Source organism: Ricinus communis, chromosome 7 (genome assembly GCF_019578655.1).
Source record: "Ricinus communis isolate WT05 ecotype wild-type chromosome 7, ASM1957865v1, whole genome shotgun sequence".
In the NCBI taxonomy this organism is placed as follows: Eukaryota; Viridiplantae; Streptophyta; class Magnoliopsida; order Malpighiales; family Euphorbiaceae; genus Ricinus; species Ricinus communis.
Window position 1 is genome coordinate 6,803,467 of NC_063262.1, and position 12,195 is coordinate 6,815,661.

At 31.0% G+C, this 12,195-nt stretch overlaps 1 protein-coding gene across 1 annotated transcript; it reads left to right on the forward strand.

Moving 5' to 3' along the window:
* The first annotated feature begins 2,395 nt into the window (after positions 1-2,395).
* On the forward strand, positions 2,396-6,997 carry LOC8269068. The gene is made up of 7 exons (XM_015726663.3): positions 2,396-2,583; positions 2,785-2,887; positions 2,994-3,064; positions 4,764-5,051; positions 5,245-5,341; positions 5,742-5,850; positions 6,746-6,997. The coding sequence occupies exons 1-7, from the start codon at positions 2,560-2,562 to the stop codon at positions 6,822-6,824; spliced, it is 771 nt and encodes a 256-aa protein (XP_015582149.2). The 5' UTR covers positions 2,396-2,559; the 3' UTR covers positions 6,825-6,997.
* The last annotated feature ends 5,198 nt before the right edge of the window (positions 6,998-12,195 follow it).

The window sequence follows — 12,195 nt, forward strand, 5'->3', positions numbered from 1 at the left end:
TGGCCGTGTTCCTGGCCGTGTTGGGAACATGGCCGTGCTAAAGGCCGTGTTGGGAACACGGTCTGGGGTAAATAGCCGTGTTACCTACTGTGGCCGTGTTTCCCGAAGCTTCTAGGCCTTTCGCATTTTTATTCAACCAACACGGGCGTGTCCGTGGGCGTGTTGGTCAACACGGGCAGTGTTGTTCAACACGGGCCGTGTTGTACAGCCTTCCCTTGCTAGCTGCGAGGCGGGGCGTGACACCTGGCTCTCCACCACCATATTCTAATTTGTTTGGGCTCAGATCTTTGCCACCTTAGACAGATTTGCAGAAAGTACCACTTTTTTCTGATCTTTTTTCTCAGAAAAATAAGATAACGGAAGATGCATTTTGTTTCTATAGCCACATTTTGAATTTGGTTTGTCGGTGAAATTAAGGGTGCACTAAGCTTGGAATGGATGCTGAGTGGAAACTTGGGTGAAGAAAAGATATTGCTTGGTTTTCAAATATTCCAATAAAATAACAAATAAAATGTTTATCTTTAAATATTTACTTTGCAATTTGGCCCTATATTAACCTTTTTTATTTGGACTGCAGGAGTGCTTTATATAGTAAAGATATTAGAATTCTTTCAATGGGTGGGTATCTGGACTGCAGGAGTGCTTTTAATATTTTTATTCAGACTTTTAACGTATGTATGTTTAATATTTAAATTTAAAATTTTAATTAAATTATAAAATATTTTCTATCTCATCTATATACCTATTATATAATCAATACGAATTTCTTGATGTTAGTTCATAATTATAAATGCATATCTTTTATCTAACTAATTTAATTAAAAATTTAAATTAATAACTTTTTTATTTATTTATTGGAGGGCAACAGTCTAATAAAGAATTATTATTTTCTTACATCCATCATAAAAACAAAACTCATTTAATGTGAAAAAAAAAACAAACCTCTCACTTTTAAGAGTATTTACTATTTGAGTTAGACCTCAAACTTATTTAAATTAATAATTTGATTGTCAAACCTAAAAGAATAAACGTTCTTACTATTTGAGTTAGACCTCAAACTTATTTAAATTAATAATTTGATTGTCAAATTTAAAACATGCATAACCACAAAAGAGGATAAGAAAACTTCATAGTAATTAATCCACACGAAATATATGCCTTTTTGCTGATTCTAATCTAATTGCTGATACTAATCTAATTGGTGCATGTATGTATTAGCTACATAAGTTTGGATGTGTGACTAATTCACTAGCATCAGACATGATTAATAATATTATTTTTTCCCTTAAAGACATAATACACAAAAGAAAAACTAAAAAAAGATTTTTTTATTTATATAAATTAAATGTTTATATATATTGTATAAATATTATTATTATTATTATTTTGATTATAAATAATAATATAAAATAAATTTATAAAAAATAAATGTTATTATGATTTAAATTATAAATAAGTTAAGAAAAACAGATTTCTCAATATTTTATAATTATTTATCCGATTTTATAATTTTTAAAATATCTTTCTTGATAAAATATATAATATTTAAAATATTTTAAAAATATTTATTTATTTTAAATCTAAAAACAGAATTTTAATCTTTTTATATAATTTAAATATATAATTTTAAAATATTTATATGAAATGATATTTATATTAAAATAATGATAAATGACATAACATATAAGTAGAATAAATACTCCACTCATCTAAAAATTTAGTCGGTCATTTTTAATTTGCAGAAAATTAAAAAATTTAATTTTTCAAATAATATCATTATTTTTAACTACTTATTTTATTAGTAGAATTTTTAATATATGATAGACTTATTAATATTATTATATAATAATTTAAATATTGATAAACTTATCAATTCATTCATATCTTTTAAGATTTAAATAAAAAAACTGTTTTGGAGCTCAAATAAAAAATTGGTACTATAACTCAAAAAGGATTTATATGATAATATGTAAATTTAAAATTTTAAAAAATAAAAATAAATTATAAGTATTAGTATTTATATTAATTAATAAATAATATTTTAGATTTTAATTAATTATTAAACTCATAATTAAAAATAAAAATTATATTTTTAGACGAATCAAATAAAAAATAATCAATTAAAATTGAAAGAGGGAGTGGTGATAAAACTCGAATAAAAAATTTTCAAACAACCAACTTAGTCTGATAATAAAGTTGTTTAAATTCGAGAATACCAAACTTTCAAATTTTCAGAAGAGAGTATCACGGGGTTACTCATAATAAGAAAATGAAAATAACTCGAAGAAAAAAAAGAGTGGAAGTTACGAGGAGGGCAGTTTGGGAAAGAAAAGGAAAAAAGAAAAACATTATTGTGGTAGTAATCAGAAATGTCGTGATCAGGAGCTTTACTGACAAGTCGCTGCACTTAAACAGCTCTTCTCCGATGTCAGTATCTCTGTATGGTGTATATATAATACACTCAAAATCACATGCATTATCATCTCTCTAGTATGTGACTGACTGAGTGAGTAGCCATTTTCTACACTAAGAATCTCTTGCATCTCTGTTGCAATTGCAATGGCTGCTGCTTCTTTTGAAGAGGTTAGATCTTCAATTTCATCCTTTCTCTTCTTTTTAAGCTCTCTAATTTAGCTATTCCGCTCTGCATTTTCGAATTCTGCTTTCCAATTACGCTAATTCTGTATTTTTCTTCGAATGAAACACATCCTATGCATTTTCTTTTTCCTAACAACCGCTCTTCTGTTTGTGTTTGTTTTGAGACTAATTTGGTTCTGAATGCAGGGAATTACTGATGGAAGTTGCGATCTAGCTGATGCAGATTCATGCTTTCAGTTAGTAAAGCCGAGTTTTGACGAGTTTAACCAGCAGTGTACTACTACTCTAGGTAATGATTCTTGAGTCAGTTGCACGATTCGATTTTTCTTTGATATGTACTGTGTTATATTGTATGTTTGATTAATGAAAGTTTCTGTCTTGGGTTGTCTTATCAGATGTTGTGCCTATTCTTTTTGAGGAGGCTTCTTTTCCAATTGAAGATAATTTTGGCTTTCAGAATTCACATGTAAGTTCATTGAAACTTCTTTTGATTTATCAATTACCGCTTCTCTTGTTTATGGAAATTAGTGATGAATTCTTTCTGTGGTTTGAATGGAATTTGGTGTTTTATTCTCCTTTTGGATAGTAGAAATAAATGCTGTGAGTGGGACTTAATTGTCCCATAACTATAGTGTTCCCCCCAGAAAAAGAAAATTACAGAAGGGCTATTTTTTAAATTTCTTTCATATCATATCATTTTTAAATCTAAAACTATGTTGGTCAAGATTTGTATGTTTTTCAGCTGGAAATTTGATTTCTGGAGCATCTAATTTCTTGTTGATTATAGTTTTGTGCTGCTTGAGAATCAATATTTGTTACTAGTTCAATCTTAAAAATAAAGAATTAATGATCCCAAGAATCTCAGCTCCTATGTCATGCTGGGTTCCAACTTATCCTGCAGAACTTTGTCAGAATTATATAAGGGGGGCAGTTAATTGTGACCTGTCAGAAACTTTCCATGCAATTATGTCGTCATCATTTATTCAGTCATTATTAAATGTTTTCATCAACATATCCTGGTGGAGTAAATCTGCTCGCAGTGCAAACTGTTTCTTTGTTTTTGCTAGATAGCAATTAGTGGTCCCACAATATGACCAAGTACTGTGTATTGCAAGCACATTTTTAACATAGACATCCTTCATAATTTTCATTTTCTATTATAGATGGTAAACAAATCGTGCCATTTGTCTCCCTCGAAAACCCTGCTTCCTACTGCAAGTAGTTGGTATAAGGGTCAAAGTTCATTTTCTTTTATGTTTATGCTTTTGTGCCTTGCATAGTGTGTGTGCGGTTGGAGTCTTGTTTGCTTCCCAATGTTTTGCTCATTGAATTTGAATCATTGGCTTTTATTGTTAAATCCACAAAAGAGTTTATGCCTTGTAATATCATAATGCTTTATTAGAGTTGAACTTTCAGATGCAGCAGGATGGTCCACCAATATTGACTATGTCCTTGTGTTACTTATGTGATATAGCTACACCACTGTTGTTTCTATTCTGATTTTGTTGCTAATGTCATCATTAATTGCTTTTAATCTCATTATAGGAAAGGCATCACTTTTTTTATGCATGGTGTTATGTTCCTTCTGCCAATCTCTCAAGTTGTTTTTGATAAGTGATCGAACTGAAAAGTTTAAGCTAGTAGGCGGAGGCGGAGATGATTTCTAGAACCATATTCTTAACGCAGTACATGTGACGACAATATAAAAGCAACAAATTGACCTAGCACATAAACAGCCAGAATTATTTGGCGTCTCTGCTACACATTGTATTGGTCTTCCTGCTCTTTCTTAAAGATGCTGTTCCATGTTTTAACCTGTGACCTTCTAACTATGAAAGAGCAACCTTACTATTATGCCTAGGCTTGCCTCATAATGTTAGATTATCAATCTATAATTAAATTAGTTGATGGAGATATCTAGATCCTTTATAAGCCTATATCAAATAAATATAGGATTAGTGAATGATAATTAGTCCTACTTTGCACTTATGGTGACTCATTTTGTTGTTCTGTAGACCTTAAAGGCAATAAATTTTTGGTCCTGATTCTCACTTTTCATCTAAACTATCTTCTGTTTGCTTTAAATGAAGAAAAATTAGGTATTTAGTAGTCCATCAAGACTTGTATCCGCACATGTCTTTAACCTTTTCTTTTTCCTTTTGCAGGGCCAAGATCTTTATAGTATTTCCATGTTATCTGAGGAAGACAAAACCGACCCAAAATGTACATCGCAGCTGGCCTTTTTAAGCTTTGTTGAACTTCCTGTTTCACCTAAAAAACAGATGTGCTTAGATCCAAAACTGAATTGCCAGAACTTCATTGGTTTGCAAATGGAAACTCCAGATGCTTATTCGCCATGCATTTTGGATATAGATATTGAGATGGAAAATTTTGAAAAGCCTAAATCCAATGATGAAACCGGTGCAAGTACCAAACCTGAAGGTCTTCTAACTGTAAGTCCCTCTTATCATATAAAATGCATCTTTGAAAAATTCTTTTGTATTCCAAACATCAAAAGTAATCAATAAATAGACCTATGCTCAGGAAATGATTTGTTTGATAATAGTACTTGGTGATTTATCCTTAATTTTACTATTATCGTCCATATTTAGAGCTAGTATTTTATATGGGTTACATCATTTGCAGGGGGTACTGCAGAGACAAGCAAGTATAAAAACTCGGGCAAGATTGATGCAACTATTGACAAATCCTGGCTCAAGTTTACTGAAGTATATTTCTAAAGGTATATGTATAAGCATTTTTTAGTACTCTATACGGATGTGTGGCTATTCTGGAAATATTGTAATAAACTAGCAGAAAAGTTTCTTTTAAGGAATGCTTGCTACTGAAACAGTATTCACTTATGCTGAATCTCTATAATAATTTGTGAGCAACATACTTTCCAAATAGATGCATCTTTTTTGGTACATTGGAAAGGTAAACAGATGCATGTTTGTGTGTTCTGTATTGTTACTCAGAAATTTTTTGTTGTTCTGACTTGACTGATTATCTGTATTGAAAACATCATATTGTTTAACATGTCCACAATCTTAATTGGACTTCCTTCTGAGATAGTACGAAAGCTAGATATTACATCTACACTGCTAAAGTATGCCTTTCGATGATTTTTTTTTTTTCAACAGAGAAGTCATTCAATGAGAGGGTTCATGATATTCCAAATAACAGATGGAGAAAATATAAGCGAGCGGCGTCTTTTGACTCACGTAAAATTGTACTTCTATTCTCAATCTTGTAAGTTCTTACTTCTCAAGGAAATTAGAGACAACTAACAGGCCTTCTCTTTATTTTTAAAATTTTATTTTATCATTTTTCTAGCTTAAAGTCTTCTATTGTTGTCATTGTTTTAATTCCAATTAATTCCTTCATTCATTTGATTAGGCTCTTATATGCCACCATGCATTGACAATGAGAATACTAAAGATTCAGTAATGAGTATCTTATGCTTTTGCTTTGTGATTGTTTGACTGCACATGTTCTGTGATTGCTATCATACTGTCCCTGTTCATTAAGATAAATTCAGTTGGAGGTATATTTATAGAAGTCAGGGAATTACAAGTACGAAAGCAATCTCTTATGAGGAATAGGGCTACAATATCTATTTACAATGTAGTGTTAGGTTTCATCAAGGTTGTGAAGATTGATCGCAGTTGATCATGATTACTCAATATTGACATTTGGATGAGACTTGGTTGAATTTTTGCATTCTGTTTCATCCGATGATGACCTTCTCATGTCTGCTTAAGCTTGAGATTATATTTTGGTAACATCGTTGTCTAGTACCACCAATGTACAACTCAGATTGCAAAGATTAATATCGCACTTCAAGTCCATCATAGACTATTCTTTGTCCTATGGATGAAGTCGGTCTTGATATACCCGAGCAAGCTAGCTGCAAATAGAGCAATTCACTTGAGCAGGCTTTCCTGCAATTGTGATTGAATTTCAGTACGCACTCGTCTCTTATATGCTTGCTAAGATTAGTAACAATGGTTGAAATTACTCCACCTATTTGAATCTAAATATAACAATATACAAAGCAGGACCTATAGCTATTTTTTTAAAAAATCTTTTTTCTCACAATTCAGGAATCATACTTACCATCTTTGTTTTTTTTTTTTTGATCCAGGTCGAGTTTGGGGACACTGATACTGATATATCTGACCCTGAGAGTTAGGCAAACCGCTGATGGTTACATTAATGCCTGATTGTTTTGCTTCCTTGCCTTTTGATACATGAAGGGTGACCTGCTATTTTGATGTTTCTCACTAAGAACTGTTGTTGAATTCCCCTTTATGTGCCTGCCAATTTGTTACACAATTTTCCCCATTTTGTATATAAATTACCTATTTTCTAACATTTAAAACCCCTTATCTTTTTATCTTCCTTTTAGCATTTTCTAAGGACAATCTTTGTGGTAGACATGTTTGTACGGTGTTGACCATGATCTTTATAATGTAGAAACAACTTTAAAATTGACAGTAATAAGATATAAAAGGCAAGGGGATATATATGAAATGTCTTAATTAGCAACACCCTGGAAGTAAGAACTGAAAATTGAGGAAGGAAAAAGTAAAAAAATAAAAAAAGTAGATAAATAAGTTAAGCTAATCGTTGAATGACTTTATGCTCATATTAATAGAAAATGTTTAGTTTTTCTCGAGTATTGTGTGTATGATGTAATAATACTAGCTGTAACATCCAAATTAATCAGTTTCCAATTGGCCATTTCCATGCTATAGACACTTGCTGATATGACCAATTCAGCTTGAAGCTAACGAGTCATTGCTTCACTCTTCATCTCCAAGATTCAATTATCTTCAATCCGGTTGTTATATGCAAGAGTGCCATACACTTTCTCTGCCAAAGCAATTAAAAAAATGCTAACCGCTTGTTACTTCTCCTCTCACACAAATTCTCAATTGACACTTCTTATTCAAATTCCTCAGTCCTTTTTTCTGAACTTTCTCCATGTCCGATTCCTCAATTCGGCTCCAAAGTTCATATATCTTTGAATCCATTGCTCTATACTCATCACTTTGCTTCATATTCAGAACCTCTTCTCCAAACCAAGATGCATATATTTTTATCAGGTCTTTTACCTTATCTTTTATCAACTTCAATGCTTCTTCACATTTCAGGATCTCAGCCTCCAGCAGTGGAATTGCATTCTTGAGAGATATCTTCGAATTGGGCAATCCTCGATGCATCCAGAAACACTCCAAGCAAAGAATTCCTTTGAGCAGTAGAAGAATAGGTTTATCAGCGTGATCTTCAATTAAACCTTCTTGTTCTTGGTTCATTCTTTGAGAACCTGCTTCCTCTATCATCAATTCTTCTTTGTATCTGCTTTTTATAAACCATTCTTCTTCTATCATCACTGCCATTGACATCTGTGCTTTCTTGGATTCTTTCATCTTCCTCAACTCTCCATTTGCAGTGACAATCAAATCAAAAATCCTGCGAAGTACTACAGAATTCTCACCTTCAAATATCCAAGTCAGTGAAGTTGCAAGGACTTGGAATTTCACCAACATATCATAATCCACTGGCACTGAATCTAAAAACATGAGATCAACAACCAGACGAGAGAGATTAATCCCTAGATTGACTGCTTTAATCTTTAACTCTCTTAAAGCTTTAGAACCAGCATCAGATTCATCACATTCTTTTAGCAAGTCCAAGAAACTCCTCTTTCTTTCCCCTTCATCATTCTTGAAATCTTTATCTTCATCTTCATGCAAGAGAGCAAGCATCTTTGCTTCCAGACCCTTGAATCTCTTATCCCTAAGACTGAATCTGTTAATCTTTTCATGCAGCCGTTTAATGTTGGTAACAGGAGTATCTAACAAGGCTTTCAAATTCTCAAAATTCCCTCCTTGTTGCTTGAGTCTCTTGGTACCTTTGTCTGTAAAAGGACCATTAAAATCCTTCACTAAATCTTCTTCTTCTTTATTTCTCTTCTTGGAATCTTCTACTTGTAACTGTATGTTCATAACTTCCCTTGCAGCACCCAGTGATTCCTCATGCAGATAGTTCAGTACTAAATGTATTTATGTCTTTAGGATCAAGATTGTATGCTGACAATAAAAAATTGTTAAGAGGAAGGGAAAAAAGAAAACCAGAGAGCTTTTCTTGATTATGAAACACAAGGAGAGAGAGAGAGAGAAGCGCCGAGTTTTGTGTATTTGAAGATGGTTCGATTACTTGTTTCTGTTAAATGGGGGAAGGGAAAGTGATCAGTTTTTACCTGCAAGTTATATTATATTTCGTTGACGAAATTTCTGGTACAAGATAGGATACCTAAAAAAGGAGTTAAGTACTGAATAACTAGGTAAACATGCTCCTCAATTTGCAGGATTTATTTACGCTAACTTTATTTAAATATGATCGAGTATTATATAATATTGAGATAATTACTATTTTCCTTGTAATTTTTTTTTTATATTATACTAGTTCCTCTTAATATTTATAAATTATATTTTTATATTTTTCTGTTTTATAGTCTTATACTTAAATACTCTTCTTTTTAAGATTTAGTTAAATACTATTTATTTCTTGAATTTTTAATCTAATATATAAATTAATTTTTATATTTTATTCATGTATTCAAATCTCTTTATATTTTAAAAATGAGTATAATTAAAAAATTAAATTGATAAAATAACAAATATAACTTTTAAATGTTTTCATATATCTACTAGAAACTTTATTAGAAAAGAACTATTTACTTGATATGTTTGAATAATTTGTTAAGAGGCATGTGTCTGACTATCCAAATTTAGATCACATTAGTTGTTTTTCATTTCAGCTCCACAAATTTATGATGTTATAATTTTGGTAGATTCAAGAATATTTTAAGTAATTGTGAAATTTCTGTGTTTTTAGAGTTTTTAATAAATTTATATAGGAAATTATAATTATTTCACCTATTTATAAATATATATATATATATATATATATATATATATATATATATATATTATTAATAACCTCATAAATTATTTTAGTATTAAATTTAACTAATATATACAATTTTTTTACTTTAGAGTGTTTGCCGTTCTAGAAGTCTACCAACAACCATTTATTTAGACATTTTGCTCTTTATTCGAGGTTTACTTTCTGTCTTTATCAAATTTTCTCTCTACTCTGAGTTGTCACATGCCTTCTAACTTCTATTAGTTCATAAAAAAATATATTGAGCTTTTATAACAAAAGAATATTACTTTGAATATATCAATTAAATTTTGATCTTTAATACTCATAACAAATATACTTACCAACCTAGGGCAAGTTTTCTAATTCTTTTGATTCTTTTTTATTTGGTTGGTGAAGTTTAAAACACTGAATGAAAAAAGAAAACAAGAGATTGAAAAAAAAAATCATACTTATAACTAGACAATTATTGAATCATTTGAAAGAAAATATTAAATTTCCATAATTTCAGATAATGGAAATTCATTTGACTGATTGATAGCTATACTCATTCCAAGAATAACAGTAATGTCTAAAGTTTAGTTCCAAGTTTATATTTTGTAACCTCAATAATTGAGCAGAATGTGGTGCCTAAAAACCAAGATTACTAAACCAAAATAATGTCTTGTCAAAGCAAGTAAAACTAAGATAGTGTCTTTTCAAAGCAATATTGCCAGAATTGCTAACTACCTGTACATCACTATCACTGCACCTCCTGAGACAAATTCACATTTCTCATTCAGTCCTTTGCTTGGCTTGTCTCCTTTTCTGACTCCTAAATTCGACTCCAGAATTCTTTTATCTCTGATTCCAATGCTTTATACTCGTCACTTTTCTTCTTCATATTTAGATCCTGTTCATACATATCTGAATATTGTTTTATCAGGTCTTTGACCTCATTTTCTACCACCTTAAAAGCTTCTTCACATTCATGGAATTCAGCAACCAGAGATGGAATTGCATACTTGAGTGATTTCTTCGAACTGGGCAATCCTCGATGCATCCAGAAACACTCAAAGCGGAAAACCTCACTGAGCAATAATAGAATAGGTTTATCAGTGGCATCTTCAATCAATGATTCATCAATACTTTTAGCCCATTTTTCCGCAATCATCGCTTGTTTAGATTCTTTCGTCTCAGGAGCCATTATTTCTACATTTTCAGTAGTAAGCAATTCGTAAATCGTTTGCACTACCACTGAATTTTCATCTTCGTCGAATACCCAATTGAGTGCACTTGCAAGAACTAAACCTTTCGTATACAAATCACCATCCACTGTCGTCAGGAACTTGAGATCAAGAGCAAGTCGAGAGAGATTAATCCCGAGATTGACTGCTTTGATCTTTAAATCTTTCAGTGTCTCCCAATCATCATCATCTGATTCATCACATTCTCTAAGCCATTCCAAGAAACTCTTCTTGCTTTCCCCTTCATCATTCTTGAAATCTTTATCTTCACCTTTATTCAGCAGAGCGTACATCCTGGCTTCTTTCCCTTGAAGATTCTTATTCCTTTCCATGTTTTTGGTCGGCAAGTCAGTGACATGGTCATGGAGTGTCAGGATGTTGCCAACCACAGGTTGATGGAACAAGGCTTTCAAATTCTCAAAATTCTTATCCTTCTTAAAATCTTTCAAGCGATTTTTTGCTTTCTTGGAGTCTTTCACCAGTTGTTGTATATTCATAGCAGCTAATTCATTACTCAATGTGTCAATACCTGGCTCCCCCTTCTCCATGGTTATATGGAAGGGTCATTCATCAGGTTTAGGATCAAGATTGTTTTTCTTGTCCATTGGTATTGATTTTCTTTCAAAGATCAAATCTCAAAGAACAGAAAAGGACCCAAATGCTAATAATAAAACGATAAAGAAACAAAGAAAGAGGAAATGAAAATCTTAGAGTTTTTGTAACGAAAAGAGCTTTCTTGATTTTAAGGGAGAAAGAGAATTTTGGTCTGCTTTCTTCTTCTTTCTGTTAAAATGGCGGTTGTTTATGTTGAGGGAAAGTAAATACTTCACCTGCTGGTTACCTATAGTTGGTGAAAGACTGGCATTGGATAAAGTGAAAAGAACGTCTTATTTCACAAATTTATGTGTAATATTTTCTATATAGCATCTTATTTCATGTGTAACGTAGTTATATAATTTTCATTAACAAGGTCAAGTTATAAATTTCATAATCTCCTATAAATAAAATAATTGGCACTAAAATAATATATGTAGAAGAATTTATACAAATTCATGTAGTATAATGTATTTGATTTATAGTGATTATAAATAAATTAGGATATGCTTTTTAATTCTATCAGAATTAGGATATATATATTTTGCTAATATTTTAATTTTTAATTTAATCAAATAAATATTATATATTAAATATTTTTAGTTTTTAATTTATCTCAATATATATCTAAAATTTTATTTTTTATAATATTTAAATACTAATAAACAGTGTAGATATATTGAATATAGTTCTATGTTAAAAAATGATAAAAACATCAATTTGCCCCCCTAAACTTAGCTTAAGTGGGCAATTTATCCAGATTTTGAAATTATGGCCAATTATTTCACTAACTTGATAAAAATGGCCACATTACTCATGTCTG

Excerpts from the sequence above, each read along its gene's own strand:
- LOC8269068 (XM_015726663.3), top strand. The coding sequence starts at position 2,560 with ATGGCTGCTGCTTCTTTTGAAGAG. Across the intron at positions 5,052-5,244 it reads AACCTGAAGGTCTTCTAACT|GGGGTACTGCAGAGACAAGC; the intron begins GTAAGTCCCTCT and ends CATCATTTGCAG. Across the intron at positions 5,851-6,745 it reads GTACTTCTATTCTCAATCTT|GTCGAGTTTGGGGACACTGA; the intron begins GTAAGTTCTTAC and ends TTTTTGATCCAG.